The following is a 24,985-nucleotide window of genomic DNA, read 5'->3' as shown; positions in this document are numbered from 1 at the left end:
ACTTTTAGAACCTTTTAGCTTTATTGCTTTAAGTATGAAATTGACGGAGCATCACAAATTCATTTACGTGTCTGTTCTTGTTTAGTCTGTAACAGGTATTTACGCGATTAGTGATGATCATGCTCTCTCTCGCTGGCCTTATTTGGGAACTGTTACTCTATCATCATTCTTTCGATCAAGGCTTGTGTTTTTTTTATAAGCTCTCAAATGGAAGCTGAAGTTCCATCTTCTCTTGCAAGGCAGAAACTTCATTCGAAGAAGTCATGGGATATGCTTGTCTTGTTCCTGTCTTCGGTCGGATTTGCGAGAGGGACAAGGAGGAAACTTCTATTTCACCGAGTTGATCTTATACAGTGGTTTCCAGATTTCGATTGGCCTTAGCCGCTCGGATATGATTCCCTTGCCCTGGGCAAATGTTGTGATCTTCGACTCGGGGGAGACTTCAGCTGTATGCTCTTTTTGTTGGTATACAAAAGAATGTGTGAATCATGAGAACAAAAATAAATAGTCGGTGAATTCTTTATTGGACATTTTTCTCACATAATTTTGAGAGATTTGGTGCAATGAGAGAGTTTTCACATTTTTTTTTGGCATCAAATTTACTCATATTCTAATTTTGGAAATATAAATTTTGTGTTATTATTAAATGAATTTCTGTTCCAGGAAATAGAAATTTTATAATGTTATCAAACAAATTTCTGTTTTAGAAATAGAAATTTTGGGTCGTTATCAAACGAATTTCTCTACTTAAAAACTCTTCCAAGGAATCTATTTCTGGCCAGAAATCTATTTCTGGAACAGAATGGTTATTATTCGCGTTCAGCTGCATTTAGTACATAAAGTTTAAACTTGTGGTACAATTCTCCCGAGTTATCTTATTTCTCATGATTATACACGATTGAATTGAAGCATATAATCCTGAATTTAATGCTTAGTTGGTAATAGTTTGGTTATCAAAAGAGAAAATTACACAAATGGTCCATGAATTTTGACTCAATGTGTAATGTCGTCCCTAAACTTTTAATTTGTTTAATGTGGTCCTTAAACTATAGCCCAATGTGCAACATGATTCTTGAACTTTTAAATTGTTCAATACGGTCCATGGACTTTCCATACATGTTCAATTTAGTCCCTAAACTATATGCAAATGTTTAATATTGTCCCTCCTAAACTTGAATTAATAAAAGGACAACATTGAACATTTTCGTATGGTTCAGGGATTAAATTGAACATGTACCAAAAGTTCAGAGATCACATCAAATAAATTAAAAGTTCATGGACCATATTGCATGTTGGGCTAAAGTTCAAGGACAAATTGTGTCATTATTCCCTTATTAAAACAAATAATAATTGTAAATGTCAATCCCATACAAATCGAGAAAAAGAGAGAAGTTGTGTGTTGCACCGACAAATAAACTACTTTTCCGGCAATGAACAAACTTACAATTAATTATGTAGGAGTTCGATTTAAGAACTTAACCTTAGGTTATCTATGCAATAAGGTAACAATTCCATCCATTATTGTTAAATAAAAGATTTCGACTTGCAACATCAAATTTCGCCCCCCATGTAAGGGCCTATAATACCTCACTACTTATACAGGAGCAGCTCTGATTGAATAATATTTGTATATTTCGTGAACGACACACTTAAATAATCTCTCTAAACAAGTACAAGTTTATCATTGAATGTCTCTTCTATTACCTCCACCCAGTCACGAAATTTCTAGGAGATGTTTTTTATTTGCATTCACGACTTTTGGAAAGAGTCGCTAAATTAAATTCTCTTTTAGGTGAAGGAAATGTGACTACCTTTCCAATGGGGGCCCTTTTGTAACACTCGAACAATTTGAATGCAATGCCGTCATAACACTTCATCTTATTTTCAATACAAAGTGCCACAATATAATACTATTTTGAAAAATCATCAACAAGGGATGATATTCTTTTTTTAATTTTTAAAAGGAAAGTATAAAAAATATACCTCTCATTTAACCTAATGATCGCTTACATATATTTATCTTGATAAATATCATCCATATATCTCCATGCAAAATTGCACATTAAAAAGGCCAAATTATCACTCCTACAAAATCATTTTAGTATATCGCTTGTGGTTTGGGAGGATAATTACCAAAATCAATCACAAACCTATTTTACGGATTTTAATTTAGACCTAAATTTTTTCAATATTAGTAATATAGTCCTAAAATTTTGTGCGAAATTCTAATTTAGTCCTTCCAGTCAAAAGCCGCTGTAAACTGCTGACATTTCATCTAGTTATTGCTGGTCGTCTTACGTAACATGCTAACATGGATAACTTTATTCAAAATAATATCTTAAATGTATCGCTAAATTAACGATTTCCAGCGATAATTAGCCGGAAACATTACATTGGAATTTTATGCAAAAAATTTAGGACTATATTGACAAAATTGAAAAGTTTTAGATTGAATTGATATCCATACAATATATTTAAACACTCGATTGGTGACTTTTCCGAGTTTGGTAATTGAGTTTTAGATGGTTTTAAGGGTTTTTGTTGGATGTGAGAATTTAGGTTTTGGGATAAACATTTTAGAAAGAAAATGCTATTTTCGTAAGTAGGGGCACTAGGATAATTGAAGTGAAGGTGTAAAATGGTCATGAAAGGTAATATTCAGGTATGTATTTGATGTTTTCAATAATAGAGACTATAAGTGATTAATAGGTGAAAAATGAGGTATGTTATTGGTATTGTCTCTCTTTTTTCTATGTAATGCCTTCGACATAGTATAGAAAAGTCAGATGTGTCTGCAAAAATTTTTACTTTTTGTTTATTACTTAATCTAAATCTCGTGGCAAACACACTTTGAATTTTTCTAATATAATAAATTTGAAAATTTCATAATAAATAAATATTTACACATCAATTCACGAGTAATTTTCTCATAGCTATTATAATTTATTAAATTTTGACAAAAAAGCAAAAATTACATTTTACTTTATGATAAGCATCAACGGCAAAAATCATAAAAAATCAAAACTATGTCAACTGTGACACATTTACTCTAAATTTTTTTCTGTTACCCAAAAAATCCCAAACTTGTACATGTGTGACACATTTATCATCCGTCAAAATTTTGTAAATGAGAACCGTTAAAAATATGCTACAAAAACGTTAGAAAGCAAATAGTGTTGACATGAACACGACGTTGTTTTGTTCGAAAAATCATCTAACGCAATCTTAACCGACAGTAAATGCGTTGCATAAGTACAAGTTTGAGAATTTATATGTGATGTGAAAAAGTTTAAGGTAAATACGTCACGATCAGCATAATTTAAGGTTTTTTTTTTGTGACTTTTTCCCTTTTTGTCTTAAGAAAAAGGGGGGGGGGGGGGGGGGGACCTAGCGTAATTAATCTAAAGTAAATGGGCGAAAAAGAAAAATGGTGATGGCGGCGACCTTCTTCACGCTTCGTCTCCGGTTCGTCGCAGTTGCTCCCGCCGTCGCGAAGCTCTCATTAGTCGCGGGAGCCGCATAACAAAGATGGCGGCCACCCTTCTTCACGCTTCAGTCTCCGGTTCGTTGCTGTAGCTCCCGCCGTCGCGCAGCTCCGATCAGTGGGGAGCTGTATAACTCTCTCTCTCTCTCTCTCTGGTGACAGTTTTCAAGATTCGTCGCCAATCACCGAGAGTCCATTGTCGTTGGCAGCACAACCCAATTGGGTGAGCTTCTTTTACATCACTTGCTTTGACAGTTTTCCCCGAGGTGGCCGCGTCGCAAGATTTCAGCATATCCGTCTCGGATGCTCCGAAATTTCGCTTCTTTCGTGGAAAGTTTTGGTATTTGCTTGGTTTCCGGACGTGGGTATTCGACGACGGTTCGGATTTCGACCTCTTCTCTACTGGGTTGCCAGCTTTTGGTTCCGTCTCTGATCATGGCGTTGGATTTGATTGAGCTTTTAGTTGTTTTCTCCGCTTGTGCATTCCCCAGTAGATGGCGATTAGGCTGTGTATGCTATGGAATTTGAGTCAAGGCCTGTCTGGCCTATTTTGATGTGAAATGGTGGTGATGTTACGGGGTCGTTGGGGGAAATATGGCTACGTTTGTTGCTCGGTGATGCTTTATGGATATGTAGCTCGTCTTCTCTGTTATTTCTGAGTATGGTGAGATATGTCATACAGATATTTGGCTCGGTTTTAGTAAAGTCGACTTTGAGTAATTGTTGCACAGGTCAAATTTCATGCACAAGAATCCTGGATTGCTGTTGAATTTTCTTTGCTGTCAACGGAGCTACGCATACGCCTTTTATTATTCGTCCTTGTCCAATATCTTGCCTGTGATGATGCATTTCTTGTTTGATTAGTAGAATCCGTTGGCCGTGGTTTTTCTCCTTTTTGCATGGAAAGGGTTTTCCACATTGATTTCGGTGTTGCTGCTCTTTTTGAATCCTCTCCTAAGGTTCCATTATTTGATTGTGGCCGTTGGTGGTTGCCTTGGTTGGTTGATTTCATATCTCACCTAGGTGTGGGAAGGTACTGATTATTTATGAGCTACATGTCTAAGTTTCTTCTTGTTCATGTGGTGCTTGCTGTTGATCATACTGCACGATATAGATGGCTGAGAGTAGTTCATGAAGTGTGTCTATTCACAACAGGACTTTGCTATGGGAACACGAAGCCTTTTATGGGATATCACAAAGAAGTATTTTACAGTGGGTTTGATTGGGCTTACTGTTTCAGATCGATATGCAAGTATAGTGTCTGTTCGTGGCTCCTCTATGTCTCCTGCATTTAATCCCAGAAGTGACACCAGTTAGGTACCAGTGTCCTTTGATGTTTCTACAGATATTTTATTTGAAACATTATGAGCTCAGGATCACTCAAATTGTGGTGAGCTGATTTATTATCTTTTTGTGTCTAAGTGTCTATGATGCTGACTGATAGTTGCTCTCAGTGCAGATGACTATGTGTTGGTGGAGAAATTCTGCCTTGACAAGTACAGATTTTCACATGGCGATGTTGTAGTCTTCAGGTAGCTCTCGCTTTCCCATTGTTGTTGCTTAATTTGTATTTCAAAATCAGTGTGCCTCACTGCTTGGGACCTGTGCTATCTGATCTGGTTATATCATCTCACAATTACAAGATCCATGGAGCAAAACATGCTGTAGACATGATATGTGAAATTCTGATGCCATATAAACCACTTGTTGGCATTATGCACATGAGGACCCTTGATGAATCTTTGAGATCCAAGGCATAAGCTAGGAAGGGCTACACCCTTGATGTTGAAGACCTCATCATACTATTAGAATATAATAATAGCTCATTAGCTGTATTAGAACCTGTTGTGTCAAAAATGGTTTTGATGTGGGATCTCAATTCTCTGATTTTAGAATCGAATTCCTTGGAAATAGCAGGGGAGCTTATCATTGAATTTCCTCTTTTTGTCAATCTTCATCTTCTATCAAGATTGTGGTGAATTTTAAGTACATTGAAATGTGGTGATCATCTGTGTAACTACTCTTTCAAGCGTCAATTTTACTTCTGTAACGAAATCTCTTGCAGCTCGCCTAACAATCACAAGGAGAAACACATAAAGAGGATAATAGGATTGCCAGGTGACTGGATAGGAACACCCAATTTGGATGATGTGTTGAAGGTTCCGGAAGGACACTTTTGGGTTGAGGGAGATAATTCTGTTTCTAGTCTGGATTCAAGATCCTTTGGCCCGGTGAGTTGGCAGTCTCTTCTTACATATAAATTTCCATATCATGACTTATCTGATTCATATTGGACTAGCCACTAAAGTTGTGATTCGGTAATGACAAGATGAATGTCCTGTGGGAATTTTTGTTTTCTCAATGATCTTCTAGACTTTCTTTTCTTAATAGGATGGAGAAGTTGCATACAAGTTGCCACCATGGATGCTAAAAAAAGTTTATGATCTGTCAAGCTACTTGAACAATTTCTCTGAAAACTGTGGAGAAAGTTTTGCATGATATAACATTATGTTTTTGGAACAACTAGTGGCTGGAGTTTTCAACATGCGAGCCGATTGAGCCGAGAAATGCTATAAATAATCAGTACCTTAGATGTGTAGCTTTATATTTACTTTTAAGACTTTTTGCGCTTGCATTGATCCCTTTGCTTAGATACAATCTTTTCGTAATAATTTGTAGGAATTGGGTGTTTACTTATGCAACTTGCCTATTCCTTAAAGTTTACATTTATGCTATGTCGATTCTTCTCTGTGGATAATGTCAACGTGCTTCTGATGAAGTGTGGAGGCTTAGTTGCACGTGGTTCATGCAATCTAAATGTGGTCTAGATGAAATCTCTCATTTCATTTTATGGGTTTGATGCATTTCCATTGGCAGATCCCTCTAGGTTTGATTCGTGGAAGAGTGACCCATGTTGTGTGGCCACCTCAGAGAATGGGTCGCGTTGAAAGAGAAACTAATCAGCGTCCACTTTCCTCCTTACAAGATAGGCCCGAATTCTACTGAGGCTGGAGTGATTTTGTTGATCATTTTATGGGTTGCCTCTTCTAAGCATCAACCCTGTTTTATACTCTTAGTTTCTTTGAAATGCTCTGGTGTAAAACAGGCTGTTGTCAGTTCAGGATTTACTCCTTTCTTCTGCTTCATATCACCAATTTTGTATTTCAAGAGATCAGTCAACAATTTTGGAGAAACTGGAGGAAATTTGTTGTATGTTCATGTTAGGCATCTGTTGATTCATTTATTTTCTAAAACACAAGTGCTCACTCATCGTCTTGAGCACTGTTATAATTACCATTCCGAGTCTCTTTTACTTGTACTCTTGTACTTGGGATGTTCTGGATTTTACTGAACACATCTCAGTGAACAGTCTGTGTTTTGCTCCTCCAATTCTTGTCATGCCTTGAAGAGACTGACTTTGTGCATTTTATTCCCATATGGTTATTTTATTATTGTATGTTTTTCTGAAATCAGAAAGAATCTTTTGGTCATTAGTTGCCCAAAAAAGAAGATTTGGGCTTTCAACTTTGATTGAACTGCTTCAAGCAAACGATGATTCTCTTCTCTGCAGATTTGAAGTTCCCAAGCCCAAAACAACAGCATTAAGAGCAAAGTGGATATGGTATTGAAACCTGATGTTTTGTGTTTTTCCTTTTGGTTTTGGCTGAAATTGTTGTGTATGACACGGTGAAATCTAGATTTTCTTTTAGCTTGTGGACCAACTTTCGGGTTCACTTTGATTGCGAAGCGGACTTCGCGACTTAATAATCTTTGGTCAGGCAAAATAGAACAAACCCGGGATCGTGCTCGATAAACTTTTAGTTTTGCTTGGTTGTGAAATTGTTACATCCAAGGGTGGTGTCTTGTTTGTCTGAATTCGACCGCCCGTTTCCGCATCCCTTGGCCTTCAAGGGGCGAACCTTTTGGCTTCTGTAATTGGGTTGACATGTTTCAAACCGGGAATTTCCCTTGTGTGACAGGAATGGCTGGTGTTCGTGTAAGTTGCTCGGTTCTCTGCTTGTTGAGTCGGTAAATCTGGACTTCTGTGTTAGCTCTCTGCTTGTTTAGCTTCCCATTTGGTTCCGTCGAATCGGCGAAATCGATTTCTCTCGCAACTGTATTGTTCGAAGGGCATCGAACCCGCTCCCTTCGGGCCCATCTGAGCTTTAACACGCAGTGCCCCGTGCCCGTGTTGTAAAAATGAGTACCCACGTCTCAATCTAGTCCAACCCCCCCGTCTCCTACGCTAGATGCTCTCTGAAACATGCGTACTCTTCCCTTATTCGTCCTCATCGTGGGAAAATGTTGCGACGACCGCGAAAGGTTGGACCGTGGAAAATGAAATTGTCTTTTGGCACGATGCTGTGCATGCGTGTTCGCGGCATCGGCCCTATGCATGACCCCCAGAAAAAAATTTCTTCTTTGGCTGAAGAATGACGAATGATTAAGACATGGAAAGAGGAATCTTACCATCATCGTTGACTTCTGACTCTCCCCGTGTCTTGACTTTCTAATTTGCAGCTGCCGGCACGAACAATTTCGATTGTCCGAGACGTCAACGTACGGCTGTCGGTGTCCAGCTTAATGGGACCACACCGGACATTTTTTTATTCTTCATGTTCCTTTGATCTAATGGGGCCTGTTAAATCCAAGGGACTTCAATTTTGAAAAGGATTTTTATTAAGAAAGGGAAAATGGCACAAATGGTCTATGAACTTTGGCTCAATATGTAATGTGGTCCTTGAACTTTTAATTAGTTCATGCGGTCCCTGAACTTTAGCTCAATGTGTAATGTTGTTCCTGAACTTTTGATATATGTTCGATTTAGTCTCCGGACTAATATGAAAATGTTTAATATTGTCTCTGAATTTGAATTAATGAAATGATAATATTGAATATTTTCATATAGTGCGAGGACTAATTTGAACATGTATCAAAAGTCTATGGACCACGTTGGACAAATTAAAAGTTCAAGGATGATATCGCACATTTAGTTAAAGTTTGAGGGACCACATTGCACATTATGTCAAAGTTTAGAGACTATTTGTATCATTATCTCGTTAAGAAATTATTTGGATACTTGTTAAATAATTAAATAATGCAGTGCTACAGTAGTCAACTTTGCTGAATTATCCCACGATGTTCTTAACAAATAGTTTAAAAAAAAATTGAGAATTTTCTCATTGGATGTATGAGCAAGTGTTTTGGTCAATAATGAGATATATTAATGGAGAGCTTTGAACTCATCGAAGTAACAAGGACTTTGGAGTTGGGTCCTTCCTTTCTGACCAAACCCCATGAAAAAGAAAGATAAAGAAAAGAAAAAAAAAGTGGAGTTATCTTTTGTTTTCGCCAACACCCACCAACATGGAAACCATGGAATAATAACTAATTAACCTAGACTAGACAATGACCATAGGTCATGCTTCGGGGGAATTGTCCAACCAGTTCTAAACTTTCCAACTTTGCTGACGCGGCAATATGCCACTTAAGACGGCCCGTGATAACTGGATCGCAAAAATCGACAACTAAATTGGCAAAATTAAAAAGTTTATCATTGAATTGATATTCATATAATAGGTTTAGGACTCGTGCTTGATGATGGTGTTATTGGTGGACAATGGCAGATCTAAAATTATAGGTTGAAGGGAGCAAGGAACAATATATATTTTTTCATTAGTGAAAAAAGTAAAAGCTATTTTTTTTATATCACTATTCACAATTATCATAAGTTGCGACGTAATTGGAATTATTTCAATCTTTCAATTCTGGACTTTTGGCCATCCTTCCTACTTAGGAAGGGAGAGATATTCCCCACCTTCTCAAGGGGGGTTAGTAATGGGAACGTTTAGTTTAAGATGTGGGTTTCGACTCCCACACTCTGCAAAAAGGCAAGGCAAAAGTTTGAGAATAAGTTGAGAGTTAGAGTAGAATAAATCAAAAAGAAAATTCTCGACTTTTTTGTCCAAAAAACAATTTCTTGACTTTTCCCGTTGATCGACTGGTTTGATCGATGAGCCACGACGTAATTGGAAAGAAAAAAAGAAGAGGGAAATATGTTACATTTGCATGGTTTTTTTTTTACCACCAAATGCAACATGTCAAGATAGCTTGATTTTTTGCTTAAACACATCTAAATCATATGTTACATTGTTGTCTCATGTGTTTCTAAAACTTTGATATTTTTCCCATTCTCAAACTTTTTTGTCGAGGGAAAGTAAGAAGTGAGAAATTGTACTTTTATCTAAGCGTGGACATATATATAGAGAGAGACTACCAAATTTTGAATTAATACTACGAAAAACTTTAAACTGGTACACCTGTGACAAATTTACCCCAAATTAATTTTTTGATTACGAAAAATCCTAAATCGATAACTTATGACAAATTTAACCCAAATTAATTTTTTGACCACGAAAAACCTCAAATTGGTACATTTGTGATAAAATTTATCCTCCCTTAAATTGGATTAATATAAAAAAAAAATCACAAACTAGTACGCCTGTAACAAATGGGGGGTAAAGCTCCAAACTCGTACATCTGCCAATTGCCATGAGTGATTTAACTAGGCAATTTAATAGTAAAATTTAACATAAATTAATGAAGCGTAAATTTGTCGTAAGTGAACCAGTTTGGGATTTTTTGTGGTTAAAAAATTAATTTGAAGTAAATTTATCACAAATATATTAATTTGGAGCTTTTCGTGATATTAACACGTAAATTTTCCCATATTGATGTGTATTGTCATCAAAAGCACATCACTTCATTGTCGCAAGAGAGAGAGAGACTACCCTAATAATAATTTCATTCGGTGCAGCCGCAAAAAATAAAAATAAAAATAAATAAATTCTCAATCAGTAGCAGTTCAACTGAATTTGTCAGGACGTTGACTTCCCCAGTCATGGTGTGCTTTACATTTGTCAGAAGAAAATACAACAGTGCGCATCCACATGTCAGCATGTCCTTCGTTGCTCGCGTCACCCGCACGTCACAATCTGAACATAGAGCGAGCAAAACTGATAAAAGAAAGAAAGGAAAAATGGGCACGAGGAGTTCCCTTTTTTTTTTTTTTTTTCCCAAAGAAAATTAATCTTTTCTATGAAGCACGCATTCTTTTTTGGGTTCATACTACGAAAAATCTCAAACTGGTACAACTGTGACAAATTTACATTAAACTAATTTTTTGACTACAAAAAACTCCCAAACTGGTACACTTGTGACAAATATACCCCAACCCCAAATTAATACATTTGTCATAAATTTACCCTCCATTAGTTTCCATTAAATTAGATTAATACCAGGAAAAATCAAAAATCGGTACACCTGTGATAAATGGACGTGTCATCCAACTTAGCAATTTAATAGTAAAATTTAATGGAAACTAATAGAGGCTAAATTTATCACAGGTGTACCAGTTTGGGATTTTTCTTGATATTAAACCTTCTTTTTTTCTTGAGAAGGAATGGCTATGTCAAGCATTAGGAAACTATTTGAAAATCACAGTTTTTCTGGGCTAATTCGAATTTCCGATCCCCTGGTACTATACTGGGCTTATGATTAGCTTCCACGTTGCAAGATGGGTTTCGGGTGCCGCCGAGAAAATCTTATAAAATATACACGTTGGCTCGGCTTTTCGTTGGTGGCGACCTCGAATTCAAGTTATGATTGTTCCACCGTTCTTAAAAGTGTACCATGCCACTTGGGTAATTCATGTTGCTCCTCACTAGTATACTTGTTAATGACTAATTTGGTTTTGAGAGCGGGGTTCGAGATTTTCGTATAATTAATCGAGGCATGTTTGAAAATTCACTTAAAAAAATCCGTCTTCGTCGAAAAGACGAGCCCGGTTTCTTCATTTTAGATTGCTTTTTTCGGGGTGACCAATTCTACAAAAAATTTATGATTCGCTAAGTTAGAAAACTACTGATGAGATAATGGAAATTTACTGATACAATGTTGCTAAGCTATTCGAAAAAATTATCATCAGTCATCACATACTGAAGAAGACTACCTAGTACTGTTCTTTTTTTTTTTGGGTCAGCACCTAGTACTATTCTTAAATGAGCAAGAAACGAGGTACGAGGGTCGTCTCTGGCAGGAGCTTTTACCTTGCCTCGAGGGCGTGTGGGGGTGGTTGAGGTGGAAGATTGAAGAAGTGGGCGTGGGTCGCACTGAAGCCATCATAGGAGCAAATCTCTGCACGGAATCGATTACCCACATCTGCCGACTCCCCCATGGAACCGATCATGTGAAAAGGGTTCGGCCGTCTCCAGCAACTTTCCCTCGGAAAACAGCTAGAGGGGACCCCGAGAGAAGTCGCCATCAATGACGTCCATTTGATGGAGTCCAAAGCTTTTTGTCTTGTTTTTTTCCAGCCACCCCTCCTCCTCTTGGGGGGTGTCTACATGGGTGTGCTTTGAAAACGAAGCTCTGAATTTCTTGATGGCCGGTGAAGTAAACCTCACACGTTAATCGCTGTATTGCGACGTTCTGTCCTTGGTAAACTGTAGAACTACCCCTCCCCCCTCTCTCTGTCTTATCATTGTCAAATGTTTTGGGGGGCAATCTCTCTGCTGCGCGTATTCTTTCCCATTTATTACCGGCAGGGAAAGAAGGGAGGTATTCATACGGATCTTGTTTTTCCAAAATACAGATTCTACTGCTCACTCTTTGTCTCTGCAGATTGTCCTGCGAATTCTCCCAACCTCTGGCTCTGTTTCTTCGGCAGTTTGGAAGTCAGGTCAGAGTAACTGACGTTTACTCGTCTTTATCTGCTCCTCCTGTTTTTCTTTGTTCAAGTTTTGAGCGTGGATTTGCTGAATTTGGAAAAGCTATTCGGTTGTGTTTTGGGTCTGTTTAGGGTGGAGAGGACAAGGGGATGAGGTGAAGCATGGAGGTAGCTGGGAACTACATGTAGAGAGATGTGCAAAGCAATGAGTTTTGGCTGCTTTGGTGGGTTCAGGAGCTGTAAAAGACATAGCAGCCCAGCTCAGGCCGAGGGAGATGGTAAGCATGCCAAAAGTTCTTGTACTTTCAATTTTCAAATGCAGGATGATTAAATCTCACTCTTCTCCTTTTTTAACATCTTGGGCTGTTTCTTTCTCTCTCTTTTTCTTTAACATGGGGTTTTCTTGAGCAAAGAATTCGAATGAAAGCTGACTGATGTCTGGATGATGCCTAATTGGCATCATCACCACCATCATCTCTGAGAGCTTCCGAGGATATGAAAATTTGGTTTATGTGAAAATTTTCGGGCAAAGAAAGAAATTTTCTGCTCATCCTCACGTTATCAGAGTATTCGTTCCGATGTTTCTTGAGGGCACTCTATGCAACAAGTGTGTTCTTGCTTAATAAGCGCGATTCTGGTTCCGAGTTCATGATATCGAAAGGCAAGTTTGGTCAAAACCGTAGTCTTTATGATTGTGGCTTCAGTTGCAATTTTCGAGTTGGTATACGTGTACCTAAGTCAAGTCACTGGCCAAAATTAATGGCATATTTCCTTTTGATGCATAAACAGACTGGCTGCAAAAGTAACTCAGTAGTTCGACTTTCAATTTGCAGCATTCTATGCTTAGCAAAGGTCAAATAAGAAACAAACCATGCTCGTAGAGGAGTATGCCAGCTGAATCAAGATACTCATTAGTGCAAGTTTTGACTTTTCTTAACTGTATCCTAAAATATACCATGTCACGGAATGGTGTCGAAGTCAGCTGATTGTTTTCTACTGTTCCTCTGTAATTTTTTTTGCCTGTAACAGAGATTCCGACCAACAACGTGAGGCTTTTCTCTTATCATTCATTACGATCGGCAACCGGGAACTTCCATCCGTCAAATAAAATTGGAGGAGGTGGTTTTGGAGTTGTCTATAAGGTGAGCCGATTGAATTATCTGTTGAATCATGGGACAGCAAAGAATGTCCTTAGGTGTTGATACTTGATAGTTATTTTGCATGGTGTCACAGGGAGTTCTGAGAGATGGTACTCAGGTTGCGATTAAGTCCCTTTCAGCAGAATCTAAGCAAGGAACGAATGAATTCCTAACAGAGATCAACATGATATCGAATATTCATCATCCAAACCTCGTCGAACTCATTGGCTGTTGTGTGGAGGGCGAGAATCGAATTTTGCTATACGAGTACCTGGAGAACAACAGCCTCGCTAGTGTTTTACTTGGTGATTCTCATATATCTGATTTGGTGTATATTTCAAAGTCTGTGATACTTTTAAGTGATTGAACAGACATCTTTTCTTGACTTGAACAACAATTTCCTAAATAAATTTTCAGCACAAAGAGATTCAACTATTCAACTTGTGTTAATTCCCAGTTTTGTAATGCAGGTTCAAAAAGCAAACATGTCATTCTGAATTGGCCTCAGAGGGCTGCGATTTGTCTGGGTACGGCATCAGGCCTTGCCTTTCTTCATGAAGAAGCCAAACCGCCCATCGTCCACAGAGACATTAAAGCCAGTAATGTACTTCTTGATGGAAACCTTGATCCAAAAATCGGAGATTTTGGGTTGGCAAAGCTATTCCCAGACAATGTCACCCATGTGAGCACTCGCGTAGCAGGAACAGTGTAAGAGTAATTGTTATTGTGCTTCATATCCCTCAAGGCTTGCATAGGCTATGTTCTTGCTCGGAACTTTTGCAGACAGTTCATACTTGTGGTGTAGGTTTTCTAAGAATCTACTAAGGTGACTATTCTTAACCGGAATGCATGGTTTTTCCCATTTTCCTTTTCTTTTTCTTTTTTTTTTTGAAGTAGATCAAACCGGATGTATAGTTAGCACTCGCAACAAATGTGGTCATCTCATGTTTTTTTAGTTTAATCATTTAGGATGTTTTCAGGGAAAGAATGAACTCACCAGAAATAGTATCCTTCTCTCTGAAATACATGTCTCGTGCCTTTGACCACATATCCTTTATGTGAGATCACTATTGAGTTAACTCACACATTGTCCGGTTGAACTTTGTTCTGTTTAACCTCATGGCTTTATGGCTATGTGATTTGTCTTTTTTTGGTTGCTCACAGAGGTTATCTGGCTCCAGAATATGCCCTCCTAGGCCAGCTGACGAGGAAGGCCGACGTGTACAGTTTTGGGATACTTGTGCTCGAAATCGTTAGCGGCAGAAGTAGTAGCAAAGCCGCCTTTGGGGAGGAACTCATGGTTTTGGTGGAATGGGTATGTTTCTGGACTAAGTACAGAAAAGTTCACAATTCAGATGATCTACCTGTGTTTCTTATGCATTTTTTTTATCAGGAGCATGGATGAAATTCTATAGCAACTCGAGACCCTTAATTAAAGTGTTCTAACTTACAGTAGCAGTTTTGCATCTTTTAGGATTGAAGTTGTACTAGCCACAGCGGTGTATAAATTTGTAATGAGCACAATAATAGTATAATACTGGTATACTGACATATGGTCAATAATTGAGTAGTTAATAATCATCTAGTTTTTTAGCATCAAACAGGCTTGTTCATCCAAAGGCATTCATTTTGTTGGAGTGTCAGAAATTTGTCTAGATAGTGTCCTTTTCGTCTTGATGTCTAAGAAACAAGATTCAATGTTGGGGACCATCTGCAAGTTTGAGTTGACAAGTGTAGCATCACTAGCATTGGGAAGAAGCCGTGCATTGAGATTAGTTCTAATGCTTTAAATTGAAATGACAAGATTGCGTATATGTTATTGCAGCTCGTCCCTTGTCTTGGTTTTTCAATTTTTTATGGATTGGAATGGCTTATGATATGGGTATAACATCCCTCCCTCAGACCCTGCATCGATTGGTCTGTGCATATGCTGACTAATGCTTATTTCCGAGCAGACGTGGAAACTAAAAGACGAACAGAGACTTCTAGACATCGTCGACCCAGAGCTGGCAGAATATCCGGAAGATGAGGTGTTGCGCTACATCAAGGTCGCACTCTTTTGCACTCAAGCAGTTTCGAACCAAAGACCGACTATGAAGCAAGTGGTGGAGATGCTTTCAAAAAATGTTAGCCTTAAAGAGGAGTTGCTGACGGAGCCCGGCGTATTCAGGAGGAATTACACTAGGCAATTAGCTGGCGGTGGCGCTAGTTCGTCAGCGTCTTCTCAGGCCCAGAAGGGTAAGCAGGTGCCCAACCCACAGGACGCCTTGACTCAAAGTAGCTTCCACGGTGTGAGCCAAGTACTTCCGAGATGATGATTAAGTCACTTGTTATTAAATGAACATGCGCAGCACCGAAACCCGAGTACCCGAATTTTTCCCCAACCTTTACTTGGCAATTGTTCATACTCCCGGGTATCTCTTCGTGCTAATGATGCTCTGAGTAAGAATCGGTTTCTGTGTGAGTAGGTACCAGAGTGCATATGGATTGAGGATAACTAGATAACATTTTTCGTTTCGGTGAATATCACTCTTTAGAACTTATGTATAGGCATTGTTGATTCATTCATCTGTATGACATCGAGATAAGGTTCACCAATAAAACAAAAGTCGTTTCATGGTATTGACTGCTCTCTTCTCGTCAATGGATGAAGATACGTATTCCGCGATTACATCTATGTCTGCATTGGTTTGGTTTTTTCTATGGTTGGCTTTTCCTCCTATGAAAACCATGATGCTAGTAATCATAAATGAGCCACCAGCTACAAGAACCTTTTGAAACTCGAAACGATTAATTGCACATTGACACCACATTCGGTTCCAATCGCAAGGCGCGAGGTTTCCGAATCAGCAATCCGAGAACCGTCCCTCGGCACCGAAAGCCTTTCGCCAACAGTAACCGCGGTTCTGCTAGGAGGATTGTGTCATCTGATTTGCAAAGAACGCTAATGGACGAGTTTTCACCGATAGAGCAACCATGTACTGCCCTTGTTGAAGTGAAGATATCAGAACCACGCCTCGGACAAAGAATAATGATCAATTACGAGCAAATCTATTTTCTGCCGGTACATGTTAATATGTAATGGACTCAGTAGTTTTATGTTTCACATACCTTTGCCGTTGGAATACTCAACATAAAAACATAAAACCAACAAAGCGAAATTCTGGAGGAGGAAAACTAGAACTTGAAACAGCATGATACAGGACAAGAAATTTTATAAGCAGAGACCATATGAACACAAACGCACACCAGAACATTAAGCCTGACAAAACTGATACCAAAAGTACAAGAGCTAGAGTTTTTTTTCTACATTCTGCACAGAAAAGGACTGAATCTATACAAGATGCACATAAAACTGATGTTCTATGATTTACTACACCCTGAACTTAACATCCCTGACCTCGAACTATAACTCTGCAATACTAGCAACCACAAATTGCAGGTCCACACCGAGAGCGCTCAAGCAGTAGATGAAACCTTCAGAGCTGCCGCTACAACAGCCTTAGGGGAAGCTTGAGCAGCCGGGGCTGCACCAGCGGCCGGTGCACCGGGTTTAGCATCTTTTTTAGATTCTGTTGCTTCCGGTGGGTTAGGTTTCATATGGGGAGGAGTATTGTGCTTAAGCTTGATAACTATCTGACGCATCCTTGAGAGATCGGTTGGCTTCCCTGGTTTCGGCCCCTGCATAACCATGATGGAGGGCTGCTTCTCCTTCTCCTTCTTCCCCCTTTTCTCAATTGTTGGAACTTCACGAGGTATGAGGTCTGCAATTGACTTCCAATAGTCCTTCTCGGCTTCAGCGTGGAACTTCTGCTGGTTGGCCAAGAATAACTGGCAACAAAAATATATGGCAAAAAAATCAAATGACTGCACAACATCTAAATAGAAGAATCTAGCTCCAAAGTGTTAAGAGTATATCCAATGTCACTTAAATACGTGATTGTGGTGAGCCTTATGTTAAAAGTAGTCTCAATCTGACTAATAATTTAATCTTTTGGATTGAGCTTTTCAATAACGTATCGGAGTCTGGTTCCATATTCATGCCCCAATTATCATTTATTTCGCGCATGATTCCTGTTTATCTCATTTCCCGTTCTTTAGCTCCACAAGCATTTTATTAGGGTTTGCACATGAGGGGTGCTAAAGTATATCCTACATTGCTTAAATACGATACTTGTGCCAAATATTCATACAGCTTCCTCAAGCTAATAACTTAAGTTTTTGGGTTAGAATCTTTAACACAAAAGAAAGGGAGGCTATGCACCGTCCTTATTTTCCAAACTTTTTGCTTCCTGGTATCCTATCAATCCAGTATGTAGAAGACTACCAAAAACGAGTCTTACATCAGAAGCTTCTAAGCTTGCCATCCACGGACAAGATTGATACATGAGAAAGGAGCATACAGAAGTCATACCATTAATAGGTGAAAGAGTCCAGGAAGCGGAACAATAGAGCTTCAATACTTATGCTCGGCTCTACAACATCTTTTGCAAAAAGAATGTATATATTAAAGATAGTGTCATGAGCTTTTGCCATTTCTATTTTCAAGTATGAGATGCAAATAAAATAGGTATTTAAATGCTTAGCTCTCCTCAAACTTTATCAAGAACACAACCAAGGCTCAACTTAGAAAGGAGTTATAGTAACTACAAAAGGCTGATCCATATGATATACTGTTCACCGATTTTTACAGACCCACAGGATGTTTGTGGCTGCTACAATCTCTCACAAACATTTAGAAACAATCAAAATTCAATATTATGTCCAACCAAATCCAACAGTTGGACCTCTTGCATAGCGGATACTCTTTTCCATCGGTCTAGTCCATCATGCAAACATTGAGTCCTCAAGAAAAAGAGTTCTCTGCAAATGATCTATTTTCCTAGAAAAGGTAAACTGGCAAGGTTTTGTGATCTCTCATCATTCGAAACGAAGGGAATAAATCCTGACATCGACCGAAAGGAATCTAAGCCTTTAGTCTTTGTAGTATAAATAACCTTCCAATTCGAGTTAGATCGCATAAAACACTTGCAAGATGCAACTAAGCATACCTGAGCAAAAAGGAGAACGAAAGAACTGTCTTTTGCGCACGAGCTCAGATTCATATGTCAATCAACTGATCTGTTCTACCACAGGATCACAGTGTTCGCCGAAAAAAGGAAATTTGCATGAATTCATTACCTTCTCCCTTTCTCTATTGGAAGACTTGCTGTTCTCCACGGATATGCAGTGTTTCCGATAGAATCCGATCTTGTATTGCTCCGCCTCCTCGATGATCTCCACCAGCAGCTCTTTCTCCCTCTTCTCCTTCTCCTCCAACCTGATCGCATTTAACCTGGAAATTGCATCCCAAGTCTTCATCAATTACACAAACAAGGAGTGATCGATTCATTCCTATTCTACGATTACTCTGAAAAGCGAGCAATTTCGGTGCTTTCAACTTATCCTCAACAGCATAACACGCAGAACAAAGACTGACGCATCTGTACTTTTGATCCTACGCAGTTCGAGCTATACCGTAGTCAATCTATTCACACTGATCTATGAAATTCATGTCTATGAGAAGCTCAAGTTCATCAATCTCTCTCTCTCAAAATTGATCAGTTGTAAACATCGATTGAAACGCTATCAAACACCGGAAACACAGCTCACCTCCTCCACTCTCTCAGAGCAAACCCTTCCTCCGGCTGCATGCCCACCGGAGGCGGCAGGATCGGGCCGTCCGGCTCGCCGAAACCCCCTTGGGAGCCCTCGCCGTTCTGCTCCGGAGACAACCCGCCGCCTCCCGCGTACATCGGCGCCGGAGGAGGAGACTCCGCCGCCGCCGCCGCGGCCGCCTCGGACCCGAACACGTCCTCGGCCGACCCGTACGACGGCGCACCGAACACCGGCGGCGGGTCGGCTTCGTAGTCGAACCGCTGCGAGGGCAGGCGAGGGTCGTACCCGACGTAGCCGTCGCCGTCGAAGGGCCGGGCCGACCCGGCGGTGGGCGACTCGTCGCCGACGAAGGAGGCCATCGCCGATTCCCCCTCAGGCGACGGTGAAGGTCCCGGCGATTCGCGGGAGAGAGATGATCGCCGCACTTTGGTGTTTCGCGAGTTAATCGGTCGAGCGGTGGTGGGGCGGGCGCCGATGTTATCCGGTGGAGCCGCGCGAACCGCCGGGAGACACGTTGCGGTGCCTGATTGGCCGCGGCCATGGACAGCCGAGGGTGGACCTATCGGCCGTGGGGGTTCGAGGGAGCGCAGCGTGGGGCTTAGCGTAGGCGATCGTAGGTCCCTCTGCGGGACAGCGCCACCTTTTCGGTTGACTGTCCCCGCCACTCGGATGCTTCATCAATTGCGTGATGACCCGGATTGCCAAATTTCGGACCTCTCTAGCGTCACCTCAACGCGCCACGTGTCATCTTTTGATTAGCCAATCGGATCTCGTGATTTGTTTGTAATGAGCTAATCGTCGAAACTTAAGTACGGGAAAATTACACAAATGATATCTGAAGTTTAACTTAATATGTATTATGACTCCTGAAATTTTAGTTTATTCAGTATGGCCCCTAAATTTTAGCCAAATGTGTAATATCGTCCCTCAATTTTAAATTGGTTCGATGTAGTACTTTAAAATTTTGGTACATGTTCAATTTTTTTTTGTCGAGAATGTACATATTCAATTTAGTCCTAAATTATATGAAAATGTTGAATATTGCCCTTCAATTAATTCAAGTTCAAGGACAACATCGAACATTTTCATTTAGCTCACTGACTAGATTGAATATAAACTAAAAGTTTAAATACCACATTTTACAAATTAAAAGTTCGAGAATGATTGCACTGTTTTTTCCGAACCTCAAATTGTCCCAAAAATTGTGGAGTTGTAATTGCAAAATTGCCAAAAGTCATCGTCATTTCCCTTAACTACTTCGCTAAGTTAGACTTAACTTAGATGAGAGGTACTATGGTAATTTAAGAGGTGGTAACCAAATTTAAAAATTGACTCTTGTATTTGCGCAAATTGAAACGAGTTAGAGGACATACACCCAACTTAGAAAAGTGAAACTGTTCTTAATTCAGCATCTAAGATTTGATGATATTAATCAAGTTTAATTTTAAGTATTTTAATTTTGGAAAACTTGCTTATAGAATTACGAAAACGTAAAAAAAATTTCGATACATTAATGGATAATGTCGACATTTAAGCAATTAAGTTTATTGCTACCTTGTACTTTTTGGCTTACAAACTAGGGTTAATACCATGAAAAACCCTAAACTGATATACATGTGACAATTTTACTCCAAACTAATTTTTTTAGCATAAAAAATCATAAACTTGTACATCTGTGATAAATTTACCTTCAGTTTGTTTCCGTTAAATTTTACAGTCAAATTTCTTAAATTTTACGGTCAAATTACTTTGTTAAATGACACGCGGTAATTGATTGATATGCTAGTTTTATGTTTTACCATCCGTTTATCACAAGTGCACCAGTTTGTGATTTTTTATGGTATTAATTCAATTTAACGGAAACTAACGGAGGGTAAGTTTGTCATAAATGTACCGGTTTGAGGTTTCTAGTGATCAAAATATTAGTTTGGGATTTTTTGTGATCAAAAAATTAATTTTTGGTAAAATTATCACAGGTGTACCAGTTTGAGATTTTTCGTGGTATTAACCCTACAAATTAAGAGCTAAATTGCACATTGGTTTTAACTAACGAAAGGAACATGCCGTGCCATGTTAAGATCCATGTCGATGTAAACGGGTGCCGGTAGAATCAATACAAATAGTAAAACACACCATGATAATAAAAGTTAAAAAAAAAAAACTTTTGTTACCATCAAACGGGAGAAGAACACTAGAAGAGCCAAAACTTGTGTACGGCGCTCACTTTAGTGCCAAAAGTTTGTTTCGGATCACTTAAGTGCCAAAATCGGAGAAAAACGATCACTTAAGTGCCAATGGCGAGAAATTCCGGCCAAATTAATACGTGACTTTTTTAATTAAAATTTTAATCTACGTGGCATTTCCACATGTATATTTTGAATTTCTCAGTCCTACGTGGCATTTCCACATGTAAATTTTGAATTTTGATTTTTTTTTTGATTTTTTTTTTCTGTTTTTTCCTTCTTTTCTTTTTTTCTTTTTTTTCTTCTTCTTCTTCATTTGGCCGGTGACCAGACATCGGCCACCGGCCATGGCCGGCCGCCCGCCTCGCCGGGGTCGCCTTCCCCGGCGACCGCCGGCGAGGCCGCCGTGGCCTGGGCGAGGACCGGCCCCGCAGATTTGGCGAGGGCCGGCCTCGCCCGCTGGGCGGCGGCCCTCGCCGGCGGTCGCCCGAGGGTCGCCGTGGCCCGGGCGACCACCGGCGAGGGCCGGGCCTCGCCAGATCCGGCGAGGCCGGCCCTCGCCCAGGCCACGGCGGGCCGGCGGGCGACGGCGCCTCGCGTCGCCCGTGGCGGGCGACGGCGGCCTCGTCCGGGCGAGGCCAGGCGGCCGGCCATGGCCGGTGGCCAGTGTCCGGTGACCGGCCAAACGAAGAAGATGAAAGAAAAGAAAAAACAGAAAAAAAAAATCAGAAAAAAATTTAAAATAATTAAAATATTATTAAATATTGTCCTCGTCAGCGCCGACGTCCCACGTAGGACTGAGAAATTAATAAAATATGGCCACGTCAGATTTTCGGCAACCCAAATCGGAATTGGCACTTAAGTGATCGTTTTTTCAAAAAGGTGACACTTAAGTGATCCTAAACAAACTTTTGACACTAAAGTGAGCGCCGTACATAAGTTTTGGCACTTCTAGTGTTCTTCTCCCCCGTCAAACACACCATAAGAAGAGAAGCAATTATCGAAGTGCTCTCAAAGGATCCCGCGAACGCCTATCTAGTCAATCACAAAGTACCAAAACCTTGATCCGACAGACCGTCCTGTGGCCCTTCGAGAGCACCTAGAGGAAATTGCATCACCATGGCGTCATTTTTCCTTTCAAATTCAGGTTCCACCACATTGTCGAACTGAGACGGCTGCGCTTTGAATGTTTCTCAAATTGATTACGTGCAAATAAAATGATTCTGGCCTACTTTGTCTTGGCTAATTAAATTAAATCTAAGGTTTGTCCACACATGAGATTTGCGAATTGTTTCGGAGGGCGATAGGAGTGAAGACAAGATATGGTCGGGCCTGCAAAAATGCATGGCGATGCACTGTCGGCGAGACATTATCCTCTAATCCCAAGATTATTTTAGACAAAAGTGGTGATTAAATCAATCGATGTGCTTAATATTAAGAAGGGCCAATTGATGTAATTAATAAGAAACTATATTTTTTTTCTCTTTAATTTACTTGGAGGCCAATCATGTAAAAGATCTCATTGAGAAGTGGGACATATCTTTTCGGGTATGTGAGAGTGACACACTTGTCAAGCGGGGAACAAGGCAAATTGGTGATAATTGCAGCATCTTTTGTGACCAAGGTGCAATTAATTAAAGCTTAAAAGTGTTCCTCCTATAGATTAGTATATCAGCATATTGGGGTAGATCCAATAATCTGCATTATTGAGCTTTAACCATGTTGGAGATATCTTGGATATTTTTCTTTGATTTTTCATATCTCTTACTATGATGCGTATATGTAAGAGATTCTCCATATCTCCATTTGGTTACGCATATTTGACACATCACCTTAGTTAATCATTTCATAAAATCTATATATAGGCTCGGTTCCCTGATTGTAAAATAGGGAACCGGACCAGACTGAACCGTTTCAGGGTTGGTACCAAAAATGGTCATTTTTTCCGTCTTTTTTTGGTTTTTTTTATTCCCTACAAGTGACCGTTTTCTAATATTAAAAGAAAAAAATAATTTACCAATTAGGGTTTATTTAAGAATAAAAATAAAAAAAAATCAAGAAGTCTTGGTCAGTTCATCGGTCCGGTTCCCTGTCAGAAACCAAAAACCGAACCGGTCCCCTCAGGTTCTAACCATTAACCAAAACGATCAATTTGGTCCGGTCCAATTTGATTTCTAGGTTGGTGACTGGGACCGATGCATACCTCTACCCTAGATATCCCACGGAAGTTGACATAGACGTAATTAAAGAAGTTCTAGTACAAATTTAGTACCCCAACGTATTCGTTTTTGAAATAATCGGAACATATACGAACATTCAAGGACAACATGCTGTGTTTTTTTAAATCAATTTTGCGAACGCTCTTTATGTCAAGTACTAGTATTAAAGTCGGCAATAAAGCGAAAATTAAATTGATTTTTATTGATCAATTGTGAGTGCAATATGACATGAGTATGCTTGTCATTTCTGGAATTTGGCATTATTTCTCTCAATCGATCGATATGTACGGACCACTATTCTGATTTTAAGAATATGAAATTGAAGGTCATAAGTAGTAGGGGGTGTCAATAGTTTGGTTCAGATGTTAGGTTTCCATGATACCCGATCCAAACGAAACTAAACCGTGTGAACTGTGTGTCTATTATGTCCCAAACCAAAACCCAACCCGAATATGAACCGAACCGAAAACGGGTTGGGCCGTGCCGTTATTCGATTCTCCTCCTTTTTTTGGGGGGGATCCATTCCTTCGTTCCTTCCTTCTCATAGACTAGAAATGCTTTGAAATCCTCCATGGCAATGGTTTGAGATAACATCTTGAGTTGTAAAGTGAGCAATACTCTTTATCTGTCGTCTTTCCTCTTGTCCTTGTTGACAAGATTTGGGCAAGATTTTGAGCATGAGTGATTTGCATATCACTTCAAACCAAAATTATCCCAACCATATTTCGAATCCAAAAATTTTACAGTTTCCAGTCATGCCGCAACGGTTGTCCTTCGGCCCCAATGTTGCCGACGACCCGATGCCCACCTCTGAGCTCAATGGCCACAATTGAGCAGCCTAAATCCCACCCAATCGTGACCTAGATTCAAGGCCGAGTCAACCCCTAGATCTCCGTGGAGCTCCACCGGAGGCGAGCATAAGATCTCGGCTCGTTGTCGTCGCCTTGTCTTTGACTCTGGTCGTGCTGTGCATGGTGTGCGCGAGTAGACAAAGACGCGTTCAAGGTCACTACAGATGGGGACGAGAGACATAGAGGGGAGACGATATCGTGTGAAGGATGGAGGAGCAGTTAGAGGTGAGCGGTTCCAAATTCCGTATAGGTTCCATTAGAAACCTACCTGTTGAACAAATTCTTCATTTTTTAGAATATAGAACCTAACATGCATACCCTGGAACTTGAAACCTACCTTGTCACACATCCAAGGTCTACTCAAGTTCCACATGTATTATTAATTGAACAATTGCAGTTAAACATCACCTTTTCTGACCACCATTTGCTTCTACAATATACTGACCACAACTTATATTTAGACACACAAAAAATATGTAACATTAATAAAATAAAAGTCTCTTTCATAAAATCGAAAGTCATATTAGTAGTTCCAAATTATACACTCATCATCAAACGCAATGGAATAGCGTAGGATTGCGCAAGATTGCGCGAAGATATAGACCAAGAAAAACACAAAAACTTGTTCCAGGTTCTAGATTCCAAGTTCCAAGTTTTAGGTTCCACCTACCTAACACTTGAAACCTACCTGTCGAAAGGTTCCTTTATTTTTGGAACCTAGAA

General features: G+C 39.7%; 3 protein-coding genes across 7 annotated transcripts; 2 read left to right on the top strand and 1 right to left on the bottom strand.

Moving 5' to 3' along the window:
- The first annotated feature begins 3,430 nt into the window (after positions 1–3,430).
- LOC115672372 (uncharacterized) lies at positions 3,431–6,801 on the top strand. 2 transcript variants are annotated; one of them, XM_030594176.2, is made up of 5 exons: positions 3,431–3,707; positions 4,640–4,796; positions 4,944–5,016; positions 5,550–5,715; positions 6,362–6,801. In XM_030594176.2, exons 2-5 carry the CDS (start codon positions 4,649–4,651, stop codon positions 6,488–6,490), a joined length of 516 nt encoding a protein of 171 aa, XP_030450036.1. In that variant the 5' UTR covers positions 3,431–3,707; positions 4,640–4,648; the 3' UTR covers positions 6,491–6,801. The 2 variants fall into 2 exon arrangements, with proteins under 2 accessions (XP_030450036.1, XP_056172768.1); XM_056316793.1 differs by lacking the exon at positions 3,431–3,707 and adding an exon at positions 4,412–4,551 and having other exon boundaries at positions 4,643–4,796.
- A 4,890-nt stretch (positions 6,802–11,691) lies between these two features.
- Positions 11,692–15,728, top strand: LOC115672301 (putative serine/threonine-protein kinase). Of its 4 annotated transcripts, none has more exons than XM_056316274.1 (8): positions 11,692–11,983; positions 12,138–12,224; positions 12,345–12,490; positions 13,242–13,354; positions 13,446–13,656; positions 13,822–14,059; positions 14,516–14,666; positions 15,307–15,728. In XM_056316274.1, the coding sequence occupies exons 3-8, from the start codon at positions 12,406–12,408 to the stop codon at positions 15,664–15,666; spliced, it is 1,158 nt and encodes a 385-aa protein (XP_056172249.1). In that variant the 5' UTR covers positions 11,692–11,983; positions 12,138–12,224; positions 12,345–12,405; the 3' UTR covers positions 15,667–15,728. The 4 variants fall into 4 exon arrangements, with proteins under 4 accessions (XP_056172249.1, XP_030449939.1, XP_056172248.1 ...); XM_030594079.2 differs by having other exon boundaries at positions 11,693–11,983; positions 12,138–12,230; XM_056316273.1 differs by lacking the exon at positions 11,692–11,983 and having other exon boundaries at positions 12,037–12,224.
- Positions 15,729–16,549: 821 nt separating this feature from the next.
- LOC115672302 (clathrin light chain 2-like) lies at positions 16,550–19,441 on the bottom strand. The gene is made up of 3 exons (XM_056316715.1): positions 19,004–19,441; positions 18,533–18,686; positions 16,550–17,182 (listed from the first exon to the last, which is right to left on the bottom strand). Exons 1-3 carry the CDS (start codon positions 19,366–19,368, stop codon positions 16,811–16,813), a joined length of 891 nt encoding a protein of 296 aa, XP_056172690.1. The 5' UTR covers positions 19,369–19,441; the 3' UTR covers positions 16,550–16,810.
- Positions 19,442–24,985: the final 5,544 nt, after the last annotated feature.

This window comes from Syzygium oleosum, unplaced genomic scaffold (assembly GCF_021117445.2).
Source record: "Syzygium oleosum isolate NSW1041296 unplaced genomic scaffold, Sole_v2.1 Sole_v2.12, whole genome shotgun sequence".
In the NCBI taxonomy this organism is placed as follows: Eukaryota; Viridiplantae; Streptophyta; class Magnoliopsida; order Myrtales; family Myrtaceae; genus Syzygium; species Syzygium oleosum.
The sequence above is the reverse complement of the archived record's forward strand: the minus strand, read 5'-3'. Positions and strand labels throughout refer to the sequence as shown.

Excerpts from the sequence above, each read along its gene's own strand:
- LOC115672301 (XM_056316274.1), top strand. The coding sequence starts at position 12,406 with ATGTGCAAAGCAATGAGTTTTGGCTGCTTTGGTGGGTTCAGGAGCTGT. Across the intron at positions 13,355-13,445 it reads GTTTTGGAGTTGTCTATAAG|GGAGTTCTGAGAGATGGTAC; the intron begins GTGAGCCGATTG and ends ATGGTGTCACAG. Across the intron at positions 14,667-15,306 it reads TCATGGTTTTGGTGGAATGG|ACGTGGAAACTAAAAGACGA; the intron begins GTATGTTTCTGG and ends ATTTCCGAGCAG.
- LOC115672302 (XM_056316715.1), bottom strand. The coding sequence starts at position 19,368 with ATGGCCTCCTTCGTCGGCGACGAGTCGCCCACCGCCGGGTCGGCCCGG. Across the intron at positions 18,687-19,003 it reads GCTCTGAGAGAGTGGAGGAG|GTTAAATGCGATCAGGTTGG; the intron begins GTGAGCTGTGTT and ends TGCAATTTCCAG. Across the intron at positions 17,183-18,532 it reads CCAATAGAGAAAGGGAGAAG|TTATTCTTGGCCAACCAGCA; the intron begins GTAATGAATTCA and ends TTTTGTTGCCAG.
- LOC115672372 (XM_056316793.1), top strand. The coding sequence starts at position 4,531 with ATGAGCTACATGTCTAAGTTT. Across the intron at positions 4,552-4,642 it reads TGAGCTACATGTCTAAGTTT|TTTGCTATGGGAACACGAAG; the intron begins CTTCTTGTTCAT and ends TCACAACAGGAC. Across the intron at positions 5,716-6,361 it reads ATTCAAGATCCTTTGGCCCG|ATCCCTCTAGGTTTGATTCG; the intron begins GTGAGTTGGCAG and ends TTCCATTGGCAG.